The sequence below is a fragment of the Passer montanus genome, unplaced genomic scaffold, assembly GCF_014805655.1.
Source record: "Passer montanus isolate IOZ18808 unplaced genomic scaffold, ASM1480565v1 scaffold38, whole genome shotgun sequence".
In the NCBI taxonomy this organism is placed as follows: domain Eukaryota; kingdom Metazoa; phylum Chordata; class Aves; order Passeriformes; family Passeridae; genus Passer; species Passer montanus.
This window is the reverse complement of record NW_024368596.1, coordinates 4,857,026-4,878,616: the sequence shown is the minus strand read 5'-3', so window position 1 is coordinate 4,878,616 and position 21,591 is coordinate 4,857,026. Positions and strand designations below refer to the sequence as shown.

The following is a 21,591-nucleotide window of genomic DNA, read 5'->3' as shown; positions in this document are numbered from 1 at the left end:
CCTGGTCCCTGTAAGGGGTACCTACCATGGCAGTCCTGGATTTGATAAACCAGTCGAACCTGAACTGAGGCGCGTTGCGCACGCACTGCCTCAGCTCCTCGTACACGTTCTCCTTGTCAAAGCCCATCTTGTGTAGCATACAGATCAAAAACCTGTCTTCTTCTTCTGTGTAGTTTTTCCCTTTGTTTGTTCCATACTGAATACGCAGCTGATGAAAAGGTGCTTTGTACCTTGCAATCTGAATGCCAAACAAAAATAAGGACTAATAAACATACAATGGTACATCAAGGAATCATTACATGATACTGCAGATCACTGAGAGATGGTATACTACCTACGCTGCATAAAAAGACAACTCTCCTCCCCAATTACTCCTTTTCTGAAGGAATTTTTGGAAGAAGTCAGCTGCAGAAAACAAAAAACCTGGAATAATTACTTTGGCATCAAGGGCTTTCTTGATACTGATCCTCCGCTGAATTCTGGCCTCTCCTCGTTCAATCTGAGCCATAATCCTCTCAATGTCCTGTAGTTCATTACAACGTTCCCAGAAAACAGCTAAAAACACCAAACAGAATTGTTGAATATAATCTTTTCCTCTGTTCTTATGACTTTACTGTTAAGATACTCTAGCAAAAAAAAAAAAAAGAATTTAGCTCGTGGTTCCATTAAATCTTAGTGAGCTAATTCTCTCCAGCTTACTGTGCTAGCCAAAAAATAAGCTTGCACTGACTCTTTAGTCAGTATTTTTAAAAGTTAACTGTAAGGAAAGACTTACAAATAATTATAACAAAATTTACATGCAACACAATTAATTGTAAAATAAATTCAACACTGCAGGGAATTCTTGTGGAGGTCTTCCTTTTTAATCACAGGAAACAACATTGCAAAGTTGATTTTATGAAGGTGTTTAGTAAAATTACATCCAAGGCTGAAAGAGGAAGAAATCTCAAAAGCACTGTGTAAATACAAAAGACAAAGATACAGTGTAATAGGTAAAATAGCAGAGATGCAGCATAAAGAATCACGTTGGCACTATAAGGCAAATTCACAATTTCTCAAGTCCATGTTGTCAATGAGAATTAACTATGTCAAATTCTAAATCTTGACTAAGGAGGGCTAAAGGCAGCTGTAGGTGTTAATTACATGCTACAAGATTAACCTTTTTAATAGAATTTAGTCTTCTAAAAAAAAAAAAAGCTGCATACTTTAACAAAAAAAAATTCTTAAATGCATCCAAATTCTCTATCTTGTAATTTTAAAAGACCATGTGCAAAAATCATGGTAATACTTTGGTATTAGGAAATAAATATACTTCAAAACACCACAAACCTGAGTACTCAATGACCTCCTCAGGTGACTTTCCTTCCACCTCACGGGCAATATTGTCTATATCATCACGACCATATTTCTCATTAGCTTTAATAAACTGGTTAAAATCTCTTTTATTCCAGTTTGTAAAACCCTGTAAGCAACAAGAGATAAAGAAGGCATTGTCAAGTGGAAGGGAAGCATTTTCCAAAGTTTTGATTTATCTATGTACCATTTGCTCCTCTACAACATCACACAATACAGTGGCTAATGGTCTTCCAGGACTTCCATAAACTTGTGTTATCCAGGGCTTATTACTGAATCTATCACTTAAGAGTTATTTTTGGCCATGACTCCACGTGCATTAGTAATGGCTTTTTATCCTTTCTTTTTAAAGTTTTTGTGATACTTCTCCAAAGAAACAAGCTCAGTGACAGCTGCACTTCTGCAGATACAAGCACCACACTTCAGAGCAGTACAAGGTGCAGCAATGCCTGTGTCATCACAAGTTCTTAGAGCAGTGCAAGTATCTAAAGCAAGAGCTCCTACTTCAGACATTTACAAACCTGGAACCAGACAAACAGCTGGATGAAAGCATAAATATGTCAAGAAAACATCTCTAGTCCAAAAAGATGCAATCAAATGGAAACTCTAAAGCACTGTCAAAAAGAGAATTTGTTATGTACCAAAGAAATCAATCCAAAACTGAACAACGAGATGCAATGCACAAAAACATCATCCAAGAAAAAGACATTACAATTTAAAGACAGGGAAAGCAGAAAATGACAAGAACAAACAAGACAATCACATGCCTGGGCAATAATCTGTAGTGCACTGAGTTTCTTTCATCACAGAAATGTATTTACAAGGAACTTTGTGAGTTCTCCAGCTGAAAAAGCTCAGTCCACAATTAGCATGTTCAGAGTGAGTCTAACATATACAATACAAGTATTTCTCTTAAATCATTAACAGCAGTACTGATATGCATATCAGCACCAGCTTAAATATTTCCTCTGCTATACACAGGTGAAATTAATAGTGAAATTGTGACCTTGCAATTTTCTTCCAAGGTACACCATCACCAATTCTTCTAGAGAAAATTTTCTGAATCAGAAAGTCCTGTTACTTTGAACACGCCTTTCTCCTTAACAATCAGCTTTTAATAAGCCCACTCAGCAGGATAATCTGCCAAAAGGTCAGGAAACTAGTCAGTGGCAGAAATTCAGTCCCAGTATAAAAAGAACATGCCTAACAACTCGACTGGGACAAAAATTAATGGATGCAACATGCCTTAGACACCTGCATAAGCACCATGTATGTTGAGACAGGCTTGTCCTGATTCAAACCCTTTCTGACATAATCTGCCAAAAGGTCAGGACTAGTCAGTGGCAGAAATTCAGTCCCAGTATAAAAAGAACATGCCTAACAACTCGACTGGGACAAAAATTAATGGATGCAACATGCCTTAGACACCTGCATAAGCACCATGTATGTTGATTCAAACCCTTTTTGATTTAAAAACACACAAGCTTTATGCATGTACAAGGAACCCACTGACTGCATTTCTGCATGTATTGCTGGGTAGTACATCTACTATACAAGCTGTTGCCTCAGAAATGTTCAAGGACTTTCAAGGAAACAGTAGATGACTAAAATGTAAACTTGTTCAAGGACAGGAAAGGTCCTTCAAAGCAAAACCAATCAAAATCATTACGTGTTCTGTGTTTTCTTCTTTCAATAACATCAGCATAGCTTTCCTGTGTGTATTTACCATTACTTATATTCCATACTAGCAAAAACATATGATTAAATGCTTTAGCTGATTTTATTTTACCTGTGTTAGAAGCTTTTCTTTCTCTTCACTTTCCTCAGCATTCAGAGGCATAGACTCATCTATCTTCTTTTGCTCCTCCTTTTGTACCTGAGCTGCATTTGGAAGGTCAGGATTCCTGGGGACCTAAAATCAGGGGTATCAAAAAGCAGTAATGCAGCAATGTTATTTCAAAGACAGCATTTTAAAAGCACTAATCTGTACAAAATGTGTTCTACCTAGATTCAGATCTTATTGCTTAAACCCCTCCTCCCAAAAGCAGGACTGCCTTTAATTTCTAAGTTCGTTATGCCCTGAACCCACCACTCCTGCACACAATGACCTTGGGGTACTGTGAGGCTGAGCTGTCACAGCTCACTGATTTCAGTGGTACTTCTCACCAGCAAAGGACCTGCTTTCCTACATTCACTGGTTTACAATATTTTGTAACTACAGTGAAACACTAAGTTCTGCCAGGTTTCCTGTAGAGCCATGCACACTGCCCAAGTAAGATCAGACACAACATGATGTAAACAAGAACAAACATTTTATCTGTCCCTCTCCAAACTGACCAATTTAGTATTTGTGACCTTTGAACTGTACTCCAATTCCACTGCACACAACAGCAAACAAGTCAGAAACCAGTATCCAGTAAAGGTTTAATAGACCTTACTTATTCCTGCAGCAAAGGGCAGTGAAAAATAAGAACTGTTAAGCTGGTTTTAATATATAAGAAATCTTCTTGGCTTTACTGGTTTAAATTAAGACTGACACATAAAGCTTGGTCTCTGCCTATTGGTTACCTTCTGATATTGTTTATGACTGTATTTATAATAAACTCTCTTCAGATTGGAAGTTATACTTCCACTTCAATGCTAAACAAATTTAATTATATTTATCACCTTCCCCACCAGTAAACAGTAATTCTAACCTTTTAAGATAACTATTAATGTTCAACCTTTCCAGGCTGACAGGTTTCCATAACAGGTCTGAAACACCTCTTTTTACAGGCATATTGTCAACGTTAGCAATTCTCTCCTCTTTCTTTGTTGGAGCATTAATTGAATAAATTCTTTCCCTAAACTAACTGCATAGTCATCGCAATTCTATCCTGACATCCCCATGAAATTCTTTTGGCTGCAAACAAGATTCTAAAAAAACCTTCTGCTTTTTCTTAAAAATACATTTTACTAATATTAATTCTACTCTCACCAATTTTCTATCTATCGCTTTGTATGACAATTTTATGTTCTCCAACACATTTTTTAGATGATATTTTTTTCTTGCTGCAACCTGTCACAAAACCTGAGGCTTTTTAAAGCAAGTTACAGATATGTCTGGCTGGAAGTAGAGAATCCATTTGGTTTACTCAATCAATAATGGTCCAAGTAAGGATAACAGAATCTGTTCATTGCTTGTCCAGCAATGTCAGCAGGGAAAAGGGAGAAATTCAGCTAAGGCACAGTAGGAAGAAAAAAATAAAAGGAAAATCAAGAAATCTGTTGTCTGGTTTCCTTTTTGTAGTAGTAATACATTCAGACTTCACTACACCTTTAAACCTTTTATATCCCACTCAAACCAAAGGAAAACTTATGTCATTTTAATTACCTTCACATCAATACAAAGATATACAAAAGTTTTTACCAAAAAATCATACTCTGGAAGATGACTTTATATTAGCCAAATTGTCCGCACCTTAGACCACATGTCACACCTTTGGTTTTGTGTATATGAAGCACCAGAACTGTCTTTCCTTTTTCTACTCTACTTTACCATTAGGAATCCACCACAAAACACAAAGCTACACAGACACAGAATTTTTACTGAAGGGAAGAATGACAGATTATTTTTTCTGCTCCTCAGTGGAACAGAAACAGAAGAACAGAAGCTTTAAGCCATTTCTTTTACAATAACTCAAGAAGTCAAAGCTGTAAAAAATTACAAAATGGAATACAACTACATTTCACTGATTGGAAAATCAAAAATAGGCATTACCTTATATCCTATAGTTTTACGGTAATACAGAATTTCTTTTTCCAGAAGTTCAAATAACCGTGGTGGGAAAAACTGAAAATCCTGAATATTTGGTTGTTTTGGAGGTCGTGGAGCCTTCAAAAATACACAGATAAATCGACATTATAGAAGCTTAACTTTTCTGCAAGTAAACTACCATAATTCAGCAGCAGTGGCAACCTATGGCTTTGTAAATACACAGGGGTAGAGCCAGGGATGCAGCATGGGAGAGGAGGAGCAAAAGAACAACATCAAACCCTTCCTCACTTGCCACCTTCTTACCTTTGGGACTTTTGGCTCACTGACACGTAGGGCTTCTCTGAAATAAGCATCCACTGCGTAATTGGCTTTGCGTTCTCTTTTTGGAGGCTCAATCCATTCCATCATGCTCAGCTACTCACAGAACAGAACAAAAAGCTACTTAAGTAACTGTTTGCTTCCCTAAAGTCACAAGAATAATGACTAATATGGCACAGCAAAACAGGAATCTGCACAGCAAATCTAACGATTGTGCTCAATAATTTGGATACTACAACAGAGCTCAAAAATAAGCTAGAAATTATAGCTGATTATAACAAATACTTAAGCACTTAAAAGATAATACACAAGTAAGGCAGTGCAGTGGCAAGAAGAGATTCTTTTACAGTATTCTAAGTATTTCAGACACCTGAGTAGGGTTATGATTCCATTTACCAAAACACAATGGAAGGGCTGAGGACTTGGGATCTGAATTCTCTAATGTCTTGTGATATAAATAAATTGCTTCTCCTCTAAATATCATAATGAACAACCTCTATAAAGGCTACAATACAGAGAAAAAATCCATTAGCAATCAATTAATCTTAACTAAATCCTTAATGTTATTTCATACTATGCAGTATTTAACTTCTTAGAATGAAATTATCAACACAAAGAATTTTATGTGTATACCCACACACTGTACTATATTATCATCGATCAATTTTTCTAAATGTTTTTTTCAAAATCAATAAAAACCTGAGTTAGAAGGGCATTTTGTCGTTAACGAGTAAGAATTCACATATCTGATTCCAGGTAAGACCTTAAGGATATCTTCACTATACATCTTGTACAAAACAGAGCTGCAAAGGGAACCTTGTGGGATTGAGCAATACCTCTTTGTATGGACAATCCTTCTATTATTAGGTAAAAATCAATGCACAAACTAAAACCTTGTTGGGGGCTAGGTTTGTTTCCTTTTGTTCCTTTTTACTTAGGGAATTTTTTTTCCCATAAATTGCTGGGAAACATTAACAACTAAAGAAAAACAAAAGAAGTGGCCAAGCTCAGAGGAGGGCATCTTGTTGTACTTCTGATTTCTGGGAAATTTCTCTCTGAGGGGCAGAGATACCTTGGGAACTGGGCTGGTAAAAGAGGAGGCTGGGGCAGCTGCAGGATCTCTCTCTCTTGGCTTCGGAGGTTGGAGCTGCTGCTTGGGGAAGGGAATTTGCTACTGCTGCCACCAGAGCCCAGCCCAGAGCTGTTTCTTCTGCCATGGGGTGAGCCTCTACTTGTGAGAGCAGCCACTGAACTGAGACCTTATTAACACCCACCTCACTGAAAGAGGGACCTATCCCCGTGTGCTCGGGTGCCCGGGATCCTGAGCTCTCCTCTCCCTGCCCTGCCCAGAGCCAGGCTGCCCCTGCCTGCCCCTGCTGCTTCTTCAGCATGGCTCTGAGTTCTCGCTGCACTGTAGCCCTGCATCCCCTGCCTGCTGAGATGTCTTGCCAGCCTAGCTGTGTGCTCCTCAGAGTCCTACTGGGCACTGGGATCAGCTGCCCCAGGGTTTGAGGAGCAAAGCCTCTCTTCTCTCCTCCATCCCTTCCCTCTGGGCCCAGCCGCCATTGCCGCGTGCTCCACGGGCCCGCACCACAGCGCCCCCTGCAGCCCTGGAGGAATCACCGCCCTGCCCCGCCCAGCGGGAGCCAGCAGCGCCCCTGCTGGCCGCGCCCGGAACTGCACCGTGGGGAAGCGCCCCGGGCTCCCGGCATTGCCGGCTGCTGGCAGGGCAGAGCTGCTGGGGTTTGCCTTGTTATACACACCCGCAAAGAACTGTTATTCCTATCCTCACATCACTGCCTGAGAGCTCCTTAATTTCTAAATTATAATAATTTGGAGGGAGGGGGTTTACATTTTCCATTCCAAGGGAGGCTCCTGCCTTCCCTAGCAGACACTTGTCTTTCAAACTAAGACAAACCTTCACTGCAAAAACAGAATCAATTCCAACTTCCACATAAAAAATTATTATCAGGCCTGGTTTTTTACCTGAGTTATGCGACAGCAAAATAATACTGACTGCAGCAGTACAGTAGCATGCAACACAGCAGATTTGTTGCGGAAAGGATAACATCTGAGCAATGTTACCAGATTTTGCCATGAAAAAAACAGTGGGGCTGAAAGCAGTTTAACAAAAATTCAGAATATTAATGCTCAGGCAGAGCCAAGTGAATTTTTCAGTAGTTCCTTACTCCTCTAGAATCGAGAAACCTTCATAGTCATAATATTCGTAGAATGGCTTTTATGCTTGCACCTTTAAACTGAAGCCTTAAATGCTACAAAAAAATACCTTTTGTTTTTCTCTGTAATCTTCACCTTCAAAGTTGTACAAGCTCATCTCTGTGTCCATAGTGAAATTTCGTAGGGAGCTCTCTCCCATTTTCTGCAATCGTTCATTCATTTCAGCTGTCTAAAATGAGAGGAAGATACTTTTAGGCTCACTCAAGCTATTTAATCTTTTCTGAAAAAAACAGCTTTCATCATTACTACAACATTCTCAATATCTTTTTCTGATTTTAACTTTTACTTACACTTTCTTTTAAAGAGAGATACCCATTGTCCTTTTCAATTTAGAGTAATTTGACTTCAAGACTTTCCATTAAACTAAATTTATTATGCTGGGATGTAGTCCTACAACTGTAGAATTCAACTTTAAAATTTAAATTAAATTTATGCCCATCTCCTTGGAGCTGAAATGGCAGTTCATTTTTTCATAGAGCTATCTATTACCTAATAAAGTTCCATAAAGACTTTGTGTCTGTCAGAATTATTGGCATTAAATTCACATTTTTCTAAAAGACCACAAAATAAGCAGTGCTTAAGATATGATGCACACAGCATGAACCTTGAAAATAATTACAATCACTAATTCGACTTCTTCAAAACTTTCATAATATTTAAAATCTGCACAAATAGTAAAGTAATAATAGATTTACGTAATCAGATCTCATTCTATTTTGTGCATAGGTATTTTGAATTCCATATTAAACAGCTCTCTAACCTTCTTTTCACCTCTTTCTAAAATAGTGGTTATATCTTCTTCTGTCAGCTCACTATCTTTGGAAGCAAACACGTGCGTGGCTCCGTGCCGGATCATCTGCAGCATTTCATCTTTTGCCAGTTTGTTGGACTGCTGGTCTATGAGCCTTCCTACAATCACAAGGAATATGTTGAAAGTTATAATGTGGGAGTTCTAGTAGGATTGTGCAAGCAGTGGATTTTTTTACTTCACTGACAGAACAAGAAAGGAAAAACAGAACAACCATACAGAAAAAATACATTTCACTCGAGAATAAAGATGAGAAGTCAGGAACTTTGGAGAAAATGAAAAAAAACCAACTTTGACTCAAGTCATAACAAAAAACATTTCACATTCAGATAATCTGAATTTTACACACAAGCTCTTATTCTTATAAAGTTAGCTGAACTTTTAAGATCACAATCTTATCTCAAGATGAAAAATTACAAAGTATTCTATAATAACCACTAAGAAGTGCTTGGCATTTTCAACTTTCACACCACTGATTTCAACCCAATTTTCTAATTATTCTTCCCAAAATTTAACTGCTATCCCAAAATTTCACTTATCCTATCTCTTCTCATGCTATCAAATTTTTTCCCATCATCCTTTCAGTAGCCCACCCTTCTGTAAATATAAACAACCCTAAAAACTTGAGTTGACAAACTATTCCTCTAAGTGCTTCCAAACAAAAATACACAAAGGTGTTTTATTGCTCAGTTAACTCTTATGTGGTAAGAAGCATATGTACATCATTATTTCAACTGCCATGCAACATACCTGATTTTTTCCCTTTTTTTCCTTTTAACATATCACAAAATTAAGTAACACCTATTCAGCTGTAGTTTACTTTCCTCATTTAGACTCACTATAAGTCTGTGTCTACATTAATCAGAAAACAGAATTTAAAAATAATTCAGCTGAACAAGTGAATACCTTGCACATTAGGTTGATTTAGTACACTGCTATTATACACAAGGCCTGCTTTCTCTAACACTGTACGTTTGTACAGTTATTTAACCATACTTTAAGGGACTCAACAATTCTGTTGCAGACAAACATATATAGCAGTTGATACCTTGTTGTATAACTATAGAGTCCAGTCTCAGTTTTATTTCAGCTCTTTCTACAATCCTCTCTTCAACAGTATTATCAGTGATAAGTCGGAACACCCGTACTGGTTTCTTTTGACCAATACGATGCGCACGATCCTAACAAACATAAATCAGTGAGTGTTCAGCAACAAGAACTCACAAGCAATAGACAGTTAGCTTGCAGAAATAGCAGCCTCAAACTAGCATTGTACTTCTTGGTCCCTTGCCTATTCAAAAGCACAGATCACTGTTAAACCAGTATTCTAATATTTACTTATACCTGGCTATTACATTTTTGAGTCATTCCATAGCAATAAATGCATCTCCCTCATTGTAAATGAAGACAACTGAACATCTGTCCAGACTGCAGCTGGAAAGTGGACATACAATAGTACATACATGCATGCACTTGTATTGCTTTCAAATGAATTCTCTCACTTGACACAGCTACTGATATTCTGTATCACTGGCTTGAGCACACTAATTCCATGTGCACAGTTCCTGCAGCCACAGCTCCAACACTGCGCTTGTCCCATGCCAGCAAATGAGGTTTATGACTGACACACTATACTCATTTGTAACAAAACTTGTGTTTACCCTCTCTGGGAAACATGTCCTTTTAAATAAAAAAAAAGTTAAACAGCTGTCCTTCAAGCTGTGGGTACCAGGATTTTCTCTTTAAACATGAGTTTTTAAATCTTTTACTCTTCATTTCTTCCTGAAAACCCTACTGAAGTTCACAAATCACAGTCTCCAGGAAATTGGTCAACTATTGGCAGTCAACAGCATATCTAAAGGATGAGCTACTGATATTAAATATTTGATGTGTTGAAGTGCATTAAAAGAAAATTAAAAATTACAAACCACTGAACAAATATCCACCCTACTAATCAGGCAAGAAGGGTCACATGAGTTTTATTCCACGTGAAAAAAATTACAGACTATTTTTTTAACATTCAGCACTGAGAGATTAGAGTAGGTTTAACCCAGAAATAACGTTCCCCAACAGCATCACCACCAAATGCCTTTATGCTTATGCAGAAACAAAAAGTAAAACCATAAACTTCCAAAATGAGAGAAATATAAGGCTGCATGCTTTTAGTTATCTGTTATTATTTTGAAAATAGTCCCCTATTATTCATTGACTATTCTCTTCTGAAAAGACAGATTTAAGAATAATTCTATACTTATATTAAAAATATTGATACAGTATTTTGATAGAAATAATCTCTCATTATGAAAATAATTAAGACAAATATTTACAGCCAAAAATCTACAATTTCCTCCACAAATACGGTTCGTGCCCTTTTATTCAATTCCTTTGTTTCTTGGTATTGTCTTGTGTAAACAAAAGTTAAAGAAAAATAACAGTAGTGCAAGTTCTGAAAACAGTTATACAAAATAGAACACTGACAGCTTAAACAAACAAATGTGTATTAGGGAGTTAACTCACCATGGCTTGCAGATCTACTTGAGGGTTCCAATCTGAATCATAGAGAATAACCACATCAGCAGTTGCCAAATTAATTCCAAGACCTCCAGCTCTGGTACTCAGCATGAAAATGAATTTACTGCTGTTAGGAGCATTAAATGTGTCAATTGCTTCCTGAAAGAAAATAAAAAAGGTGTCACTAAAGTATCAGATCTTTCAAACAAGTTTCCAGTATGCTGGTGGCTTTGCAACTAAATTTCTTTTAAATTTACACCATTTTACATATAAAAAAGAATTTTATCAAAGTAAGAAACTGTATATCTGGACAGGTGAGAAAATCCATACTGACTCCACAACATACTGTATTTTTCATTTAGCTGAGGATCAAATGAAACATACCTGGACTTCAGTTAGGAAAAACATTCCCTTAGCAGCCTTTGGAAAACTGTAGCATTTCTGCTTTCTTTAAACAATGACATGGCTACATATGTATATGTAAATAATAACTTATTAACCTAACACCAAGGCTTTTCTTGTTTGCATACAACTTTCCCACCTCTCTTTCCTCATGTGGTGTCTGCCCATCAAGTCTGCAATACTCATAACCACGCCACATGCAATAGTCTTCCAAAATATCCAGCAAACGAGTCATCTGACTGAACAGCAGAACTCTGGAACCTGACAGAACACAGAAGGTTTTGACATTCATTTTATGTTTTCACATTGATCTTATCACAGAGCTACTACAGAGCATGACTGAGAATTCATGTGAAATATTCTGTACTATGCCTAAATTAAATAAGTCTTTCTTCTCAAGTTACTTTTCTGGTAGTGATTTCACCACTCAAGAATATTCCTTGATAAATTATAGAGGAGAAACAAACAACCAAAGAAGCAGAACATCTGAAGCCATTGTAAGGAAATCTGGTGCCAACTAATGCATATAGATTAAATAATCCTATCATCAGAAATTTTCTTACAGAAAGGAAAAGGGAGGCTCTACTCTTTCCTTCTTCTCCATATTTTTAGTCTTACTCATCATTCCCATAAGATTTCTTTCCCTTCACATGTTAAGATCTACAGAAAATTAATTTTCGACAAAAGCCTCAGAGAAAGCGATGAACACATTCGTTGCAGCAAAGGCTAAACCTGTGCTGTTTTTGAAAGATACTTTAAAGGAGTATTCAGATCACTGCTGTCCATAAACAGTACTCACCCTGCTCTCTGAGTTTTGCCAGCAGCTTATCCAGAACTAACATTTTACCACTGTTGGTGATGAGATGAGTGTCAGTGGTGTAAGGAGGGCCTGGCTCAGCACCATCAAACAGGTACGGATGGTTACAGCACTTCCGCAGCTGCATCAGAATATTCAGCAGACGCATCTTATCCATTTTGCCAGCTGAATTCAGGATATCAATGTCTTTCATCAGGATCCTGGTATACCTGGGGGTTTAAGGGCAGTTTTGAGCAATCTTCCATTTTTTATTTCAATGAATGAATGAAACCCTGCAATATCAGCATTCTTATTTCTGGATGTGGGAGTTGTCTTTGTTTATATACCAATGAGCTATATTACTATGAAACATCTGACTAATAAGGATTTCTAAATTCCTACCTAAATATGAAAGGGAATCTCTCTGCGAGTGACAATGATCTACCATTCACTGGACTATTTTACAATTTCATTTTAGTAGTACAAAGTGGATTAAAAATATCACTTATTTGACAGAAATTGCTACACTGACCTGGCTCCTTATCTCATGGCTCTTCTGGGTATGTAGCTCCTCAAGATTTTCTTTTAATGTCAGGTAAGACTTTTTGGTGCATACATACTTGGCTCAAAGAAGGAAGCTTAGGAGGCATTTGTTCTTTCAAATAAACTTAAAGAAGGACAAAAGTTTCTCCTTTCTTCCCCCCAGCTCTTTTCATTACCCTTCCTGAGCTCTCTGAAACTTGTGCATTTTATTTATAGCTGTCTTAGGGCTTTGGTAAAAGTTTCTCTGACTGTCTCAACATGCAAATGTAAGGAAAAAAGTATCAGTGTGAAGAGCTATAGTGTTTATCAGAAAATAATCTTACTTTGATGTAAATAACTCACCATTCTCTCTGCATTTTGCTGAGCCCAAGATAAATTTTTACTTCCTTCTTTGGAGGCAAACTCTTTTCTACTTCACCTTTTATGCGACGTAAGAGAAACGGCTTCAAAACCTACACAAATTAAGATGTTTTACATAGATAAATGTATAAAATTGACTGCCACAAATACAAAACTAACAGATTCAATTATCTGATATTTATTCAGAACTAATTGGTATCTATTGCTGTCATGGTCACTCCATGAGAAAAATTCTGTAAAACTAACTTGTCCAGCAATGACAAAACTCACACATAAATATGTGTATCCCTATATAAGGATTGCCATAATCATCCCAGTTGTTATCTTAAGAAGGAGCAAAACTCTTTAAATTTATAAAATTTAATTCTTTATAACATAAGCCCTGTTTCATTTCCACTAGCGGGACAAAACACACCAACATTTCAAGTATAAGCAATGCGTGTTGTAGTTTCTCTGACCTCTTTTGCTACTGCACTTATCTCATGCACAGTAAAACAAAGGTAAAGGCAAGCCTTTATCCAGATTAGCATGACGTGTATCAGTGTACTATTCACAATAATAAATGGTTTCAAGAAGAATCAAAATCTTTTGTTTCATATTTTATGTTCAGGTTTTGTCTGCTTCAAACAGCAACACACAAAAAGTAGTACCTATGATAGGAAGCTTATTTCATGAAAATTCTGATAGGCATTCCTGTAACTAAAGACCTTCATGTTCATCTTTTCAACTTTGAGATGAAGGGGAAAATAATGTGGTTTTCTTCTTTACAGTGTGCATGCTAATAATGACATGTGATTACAGCTTTAATTACTTACAGCATGAAGTCTTTCTACAAGTTTCTGATCACCGAGACAATTTTTAGTGTCAAACCATGAGTCAAAATCCTGTGATGAGAAACAACACAATTGGTAAGAACAGTTTATCATCTGCACTTCTGACAGACACACATTGGCTCTCTCTCATTCCAGCTGAGATTGGCATAAATCTTGAGACAAATTACTTCTGTGAAAGAAAAATCAGACTGCAATTCTGTGCCACCTCCCCAGTACGTTGTAACATTTGAGTAAAAGTGCATCACTCTGCAGACAAAATACCATCACACTCTGCTTAATATACAACTTTCCATGCTCATCACTGCAGTGTCCAAGTGCTTCCCTTCAGTGCTTATGTGATAATGGGGCAAAAAGTAAAAAAAGAAAAAACCCAATTTGAATCCCTAAGAAAATTAGATGGACAGCAGAGCAAAAATAACATAAGCACGTAATACAAGCACAAAGAAACATTAACAGTAAAGGAGAAGAAAGATTACTCAAGTTCTAAATTTAAAAAAAAGGCTTATGTCTATTTGGATACTTCATATTCTTGCTACTTCGTTGCTTTCTCAAATTTTGCATAACTCTTGAACTATTTAAAGTATTGCATTTGCTATTAACTGTTGTGGTGAGCACCTCATGTGTGGAGACACGAGGCTTGACTCCATTTTCTCAGAAGGCTGATTTATTATCTTATATATTATATTAAAATACTACATTAAAACTATACTAAAAGAACACAGAGAAAATAAAGCTCAGAAGGCTACCAAGAACAAGAATAGAATAGAATGCATAACAAAATCCTGTGACTGCTCACAGCCTTGGCACAGGTGGCTGTGATTGGTCATCAAGTGAAAAAAAATCCACATGGACCAATGGAAGATGCACCTGTTGCATTCCACAGCAGCAGTGTTATTGTTTACATTTCTTTCCTGAGGCCCTCAGCTTTCAGGAGGGGAAAATCCTAGGAAAGGATTTTTAATAAAATATCATAGCTACAATTAATGGTCTGAGGCCTCATCCACACCAGCAGAATGCACTGTTGTAACAAGGTACAGTAAGAAAAGTAGTCTACAGTAAGCCACAAAGATTTCCCTGAACCTGGGTCATGCACAATGCCCCTCTCCTACTAGGCTGGTCATTCTTCTCTTCTACTGATGGCAGTGTGCAAATCAAAATAACAACACTGTACTTCCAAACATCAACTTACATCTGCAGAATTGAAGACATCAGGTAAAAGGAAATTGAGTAATGCCCACAGCTCATGGAGGTTATTCTGCAAAGGAGTTCCTGTAAGCAGCAATCGATTTGTTGTCTTGAACTCACGTACAATCTCTGACAGCTGGAAACACAACATAGTTATCAACACCATCTACACTAAAGCACAGTGAATCAGTTTTTGAAACCTAAAACAGTGTCAATTAAACTTAGAGACAGTGAGCTACCTTTGAAATTTGTATTTACCACCCAATAGCTTATTGCTTCTATTTAAAAAACACCACAGCTAACACTTGCAATCTGCTCAAATCAGATGCACCCTTTGTACAGAACTAACTTGCAAGTATCAAACAATTTCAATTTTACCTTAGACTTCTCGTTCTTTATTCTGTGGGCTTCATCAATTACCAGGTACCTCCAGTTAAATTTCTTGAAGACTGATTTCTCTTTAATTACCATTTCATACGATGTAACACAAACATCCCATTCACCAGGCATCATAACATCACGGATAAATGCAGCCTAGAGCAGAAGAACTGGATTAATAAACATTTATAAATATGAACAATTTTTATAGCATTCAGGGAAAGCTGACTCCACCACCATCACTGATGCAATAAACTAGCATACAAAATTCATCTAAAACATCTTCTCAGTAACTGTTACTGTAACTTCTCAGAAAGTTACTGTAACAAAAGCCTTCAATCCTTTGTACTTCAAGCACAGAGAAAGCTGGAGTTAAGCAAAACATAAATTAGTTCCTACTCAAAATTAGCTATTTGCCCTTCAGCATCATGTCTCTTTAATTCAAAGAGAGTACATACAACCAAAAGGGGAAAAAAACCTTCTGAATTAACTTGTCCAAGGATACAATCCACAAAAGTGTCTCAAACCAACTTACATAACTCACTCCCAACTATCTTCTCTCTTCCCCAAACAGCTCCCTCCTCTGTCCCATCTGTTTTGCAAAGCACACATCAAAGCACATAAATCCCCTCACATGAAAGGACATCATCCCATAGGAAAACCATGCAGACAGGTCTCCCCTGGTTCCCCTGAGGCCATTTCCTCTTGTCCTATCACCTACAAAAACAAGTTCCTTCAGCTGTTCCTCCTAAGCTCTGTTCCCTTCTCAGAACACTTGTCTGAACACCTCAACGTCACCAGTGCCCAGTATAGGGGGACAGTCACTGCCCTGGTCCTGCTGGCCACACCATGGCTGGTACAAGCCAGGATGCCACTGGCCTTCCTGGCCACACTGCCAGCTCCAACTCCTCTTCTAGAACCTTTCTATCCTCAAGCAATAACAGGCAGCCATGCAATCCATATAAGCAGCTACAGATGTTTCACAGAAACATCCAGCTCGTTCATCCCCTTCAGTTAGAAAAACATTCCATATCTACTTTAAGGCATTCACAATGAAAGATGAAAAGCTCTACAAGAGAATCCTAGTTACAAGGCCAGGCAGGCTTATAAAATACAAGAGTGGGAAAAGTCCCCTGAAAAAAAAGGTGAAGAGAGAGGTAACAAAGTGAGTGCAATAAAGAAAAATGAGTACACACTGTCACATTACAAATATGGAAGAGAGATAAAAACTAGGTGCAAAAGTCAAAGAGAAAAACAACAGAAAAACTGACAATTCAAAGGGCTGTACTTTGATCCCAATCTATTATTTCATCTAGTGATTTTCAGTTTTTCCTCACAGTCACAAGCATAACATTTTAAATTTTTAACATTAATGCAGTTAAAGATTACTAAAATATACTGTAATTAAGGAAATAGCTTAAGGAGAAGTCCATGTACTCAACTGATATTTTTTGCCAAATAATGCATAAATTTCTGAAATGTGAAGCACTTACTCTGGCATCTTTATCTCCAATAAGGCAAACAGCACGTAAGGATGGCACCCAGCGCTTGAATTCGTTCATCCAGTTATGCAGGGTTGATTTTGGAACCAGGACCATGTGTGGCCCAGGAATGTTGCGGTAATGCTTCAGATAGCCTAACAAAGCTATTGTTTGCAGAGTCTTACCGAGCCCCTGCATTGACAAAGAGGGGGGAAAGAAAGTGAAATGCCATAGAGAAATACTTTCAAACCATTTTCTTAATATGTAATTCTGCCATTTGTTTAAAGCAAACTACACAAAAAAATGTTTGCAATAGAATTTCTTTCATTACAATTTCAGATTTGAAAGACCAGACTGCTGTAAGTGAAGCATACTACTACACATTCATAAAGCACTATAAACACTTCAATGTTGTACTGTGCTCAGTAATTACCACCAAAAAATCCAAAAGATTACTGCTTACCATTTCATCTGCCAGAATGCCATTAACTCCATTTTCATACAATGAGATCATCCAGTTCAAACCTCTAACCTGATAATCTCTTAGTGTTCCTCCTTTCACATCTGTAAATGTAAGATTCCTCTAAGTAGAAAAATACTAATTCTAAGTAGAAAATTTTAAATGCAATCTGCTCAGATCTTAATCACATCAAATCAATCAGAGAGCTGTTAACACCATGCTTACATGAAGGGGACTCCTCAAAGCGAATGCACACATTGGAGGTTTTCCGACTCTCCGACAGGAGCTCTTCATCCTCCTCCTGCTCCGTGCGCCTGTGGCGGTACCTAAACAAAGAGCCCAACACTCATGTGTGAACAAAACCTCTTCAAAACACTGCTACAAACTTCAAATTACAACAGAAGCAATCACTGACCCACAGTGTGAATGTTCTGGTACCCTGACCCAACTCTCATGCTGTTAACACAGTATTCCTCAGGAGTCACTCCAGCTTTAATCAGAAAGGCTGATAGGAAGGGCTCTCTTTCAGAGCCAAAGCTATACCCTGACAATATCGTGAGTTCTCTGAGGCACTTTTTAATGAGCAACACAGAAATACAAGACTCATCAGTGGTGGCCTTAGATTCAATTACCTGATAATTACAAAGTTCAGAAAAATCACATATTCACATTTTTTAAAAATTAAAATTTCTAAACTAGAATGCCATTTTGCAAACATTCAAAAAACCTAGTTGGTTGTTATTTCAAGACCTCTCAGAGGCACTACAGGCAGGCTCTCGTGCAACACTAACACAGACAGACCAGTGGGGAGAGCCAGTTGGTGCTGAGGATCCAACAACCACTACGAGGACACTGCCTTGTCACAGCCTGGTCTAGCCCCACCCTGGTCCCACTGACTGGTGCACTACCAGCTGGGTCACATCAGGCAGATTTCTGGAGTGCCCCTTCAGCATCTTGCAAAAGAAATTCAATCTGTGTGCTCCAAAGTCACCCCACAATACAGACCAAAGCATTTTACATGGCAAGAATCAGGCAACTTGCTTTAAAAGGGCATTTCTGCTCCAAGGTCACACTTACTGATGGAGCAGATGATGCTTTCAAAACAACCAGCTTTTAAAGAAATTGATACACCACTGATAGGAAATTGTCTGGATTTACTGAAAGTACAATTTTTATGTACAATCTCTAAACAAGTTATGTCAAAATTCTAAGTTGTCTGAACACGTAAGAAGCCAGAAATAAAAATAAAACATACTCCCCAGCTGAAATCAAACTCTGTTTTTCATCTTTCTTCATCCGTGGCCGTCCCAGCTTGACTTTCAGTGGAGATGTTGGTGATTTTTGTGCTGCAGGTTGAATAAAATGTGCAAAAAGTTCTGTCTGCTTCAGGAGGAATTCAAACCTTTTTGCTCGATCTGCTTTCTGGATTCCAAAGGGAGAAGAGAATAAAAAAAAAAAGAAAAATAGATAACTTTTCTTCATAAAAACGTATTTTTGTTAAGAAACAGAATTCAGACACTCATGAGAACAACTTATATGAAGAAAAACTGATAAGACCGTCTGTTAGACAACTCAGAGGGCTACAAGCATTGTGAAACAGAGCTAGAAGCTAGAGCTGCTTCATGGCACATCAGCAGTGGTGAAAGGATGCTTTAATCTTTGTCTACAAAAGATAAAGACAAAACTAAAGTTATGACTTGCAGTAAGGGATGAAATCCTAACCTTGCTCGTCAGTGGCAGAACTTCATCAGCTTCAAGGCTAACAGGATTTGATCAAAGACAACAATGTAGTAGCTCTGCTTTTAGAACTATTTCTAAAGTAATGGTTGAACTGCTTTCATTCAGGTTTGTGAATTTTGCTGTCAGATTTCAAATTTTGAGCATTTCATTTTGCCATCTCAATGGGGCACATTCATTATGTCACAAAGAAAAACGTGGCCTTCCTTATACTTAGAAGATACCATGTTACATCATTTTAAAGAAAAATATGAAAAAATGCAAATTCTATCTGAGAGAATGCAATTGTTATCAGTTTCTTTATGAGAAATCTAAACACCATGTAAGGCAATGTCCATGTGATCCCATTCACATATCATGACATCAAGGAGAGAAGTGAAACCGCAGTTCAGCATCGTGACCTTTCCAAGGAACACCCGAACGCCTTCCTGCAGGTCGTTCACAGCAAGCAAGAACCAACAGGAGCAGAACCGCCAAGCAGAGCGCAGCAGAACGATGCTGCCGTGCAATGCTCGGTGCCGCCACACGGGGGCGCCGCGTTCCTTCAACCGGAACAGCTTTACCAACATCCCCCGGCAAAAACAATCCTGCTTTGCCCCCCGGCGTTATTACCGGGTCATTTCTGCAAATAACTTGATATTTACATTGCATTCGGTTGTCAGGTAAAACCTTTATGAAAAATAAATTATAGGAGGGGGAAGTAGAGGCATTGACGTTTATGATCATCAGTATAAAAACAAATCTATTCAGAGGATTCGTAGTTAACAAATAATACATGATCGTTTGGCAAAAGAATCATTGTTGGTAAAGATCTATATTGAATGAAACAATATAATTTTCTGCCTGCAATATCACAGGCTTAGTATAAACAGTACATCTTGATAAAACAGTAAAGGTCTAGCTCACAAGTGCACAATTGATAAAAGGCAGTGTTTTGGTATCTAATCCCTTTGTCTCTTAGGACAACTGAACTAACACTGTAATTTAGGAAAGTTGTAAAGTCATGTGAAACAAGTTTAGCTGCTTACTCAATTCATTCTCAAAGAACAGATTCACTGTGGCTCCTCTCTTTGGCTATAAATTAGGTGTTCACACATATAAGTATCAATTTTTCTATGTCTAACAATTATATTCTTCCCTGACTTCTGTGATATCCAGTCCTTTCAATGGATTATTTGGCATCCATTTAACATTAAAGCTTTTAAAAACAATGCAAGATAGAGGTACCAGCCTAAACCAAGGACCTACTACAAATGTCATCCAAGGAGTCGTATCATGTCCTGCAGGTTTTTGCCTCTGTAACACAGAAGTTACCCTGTTACAAATCCTCTCCAGCACTGGTGTCATGGACAAATCCTCTTTTGCACTCTTATGGCACACATATTATGGGGCATTTAAATATTTAAAGCCTTGTTTTTATACGAGAGAAACTGGCAGATTCAGTAGTTCAATTAAGTAAGAAGTAGCTTAAGGATGCCTCTGACATGACCCAAGGAGTCATCAAATAAAACTGACAAAAACCAATTCAAAACAAAATGGGGAGAGTTGTAATTATAAAATGTCATTGAATGGTAGCTCCTTACCACAGATGGGTGTGGATAACTAAAAAAGAAAGCACAAAACCAAAAATCCACTGACAAGTACTGAGTATAAAAATCACAGGCTACAACTCCAAAAACCAGGCAGACAAAAATACTTGGAAGAATGGGACAGTATTGAACAGAACTACCACCACCTGACCTGTTAGTCACTGTGAGAGACACGACATGGGCCTAGACATCTCCATGAATCTTGGTTTTCTCTTCTGACACATCCAGGCTGCAGTAACTCCTTGAAACTGTGCGGATCCTGCTCCGACAACCAAGTGCCATAAAAAGCTGCAGTACATTTTCTCATGAAAGCACTTACCATCTTCTCTTCATATTCTGGGTCAACTTCTTTTTCAGGTCTAGCTGCCTTTGGAGGAAGTTTGAGTTGGAATGGGGGATCATTTTTCTGGAATTCAGAAGTTAAAGATTTTATAAATACCAGTTTATTTACTTTTTTAGCAAAATGTATCAAACTACAGCAAAACGAGCAAACCTACAAACTGCAAGACAAGCATGCTACTTTTTAAAAATAATTATCTCAAAATTAAAGAGTGCATTAATCATTTCACCTGAAGCATCGTGTCCACGATGAAACTAAAGATCCTCACATTTATCTCTACACACAGGATCCAAATTGAAAGAGAACTAAGTTTAATCTTTCACAGAGATCTCACTGTAAATCCATAATTAAGTTTAGTATCTTGAAAAGATATTTCAAAAAATTTAAAAGTTTTGGTTTCTAACTGTCAGATTCATAATTGTAATTTGCTGACACTTGCATTTCAGTTGGGTTTTTTCTGTTTCCACTTCTAGATGAATAGGCACAAGTTCAATTGGAAACA

General features: G+C 37.6%; 1 protein-coding gene across 2 annotated transcripts in view; it reads right to left on the bottom strand.

The window, feature by feature from the left end:
• Positions 1–21,342, bottom strand: part of SMARCA1 (SWI/SNF related, matrix associated, actin dependent regulator of chromatin, subfamily a, member 1) — a 30,931-nt gene extending 9,589 nt beyond the window's left edge. For both annotated transcript variants that reach the window (XM_039717377.1, XM_039717378.1), the window contains exons 1-22: positions 21,319–21,342; positions 21,069–21,155; positions 18,679–18,845; positions 17,649–17,749; positions 17,427–17,527; positions 16,976–17,155; positions 15,483–15,638; positions 15,109–15,240; positions 13,902–13,970; positions 13,069–13,178; positions 12,187–12,413; positions 11,527–11,648; positions 10,992–11,144; positions 9,523–9,655; positions 8,427–8,575; positions 7,716–7,835; positions 5,414–5,524; positions 5,114–5,227; positions 3,143–3,265; positions 1,330–1,462; positions 437–555; positions 26–238 (exon numbers count right to left, since the gene is read on the bottom strand). In XM_039717377.1, coding sequence (XP_039573311.1) covers positions 26–238; positions 437–555; positions 1,330–1,462; positions 3,143–3,265; positions 5,114–5,227; positions 5,414–5,524; positions 7,716–7,835; positions 8,427–8,575; positions 9,523–9,655; positions 10,992–11,144; positions 11,527–11,648; positions 12,187–12,413; positions 13,069–13,178; positions 13,902–13,970; positions 15,109–15,240; positions 15,483–15,638; positions 16,976–17,155; positions 17,427–17,527; positions 17,649–17,749; positions 18,679–18,845; positions 21,069–21,155; positions 21,319–21,327 — 2,829 coding nt within the window. In that variant the 5' untranslated portion in view covers positions 21,328–21,342. The remainder of the gene's footprint in view (positions 1–25; positions 239–436; positions 556–1,329; positions 1,463–3,142; positions 3,266–5,113; positions 5,228–5,413; positions 5,525–7,715; positions 7,836–8,426; positions 8,576–9,522; positions 9,656–10,991; positions 11,145–11,526; positions 11,649–12,186; positions 12,414–13,068; positions 13,179–13,901; positions 13,971–15,108; positions 15,241–15,482; positions 15,639–16,975; positions 17,156–17,426; positions 17,528–17,648; positions 17,750–18,678; positions 18,846–21,068; positions 21,156–21,318) is intronic.
• Between the last annotated feature and the right edge of the window lie 249 nt (positions 21,343–21,591).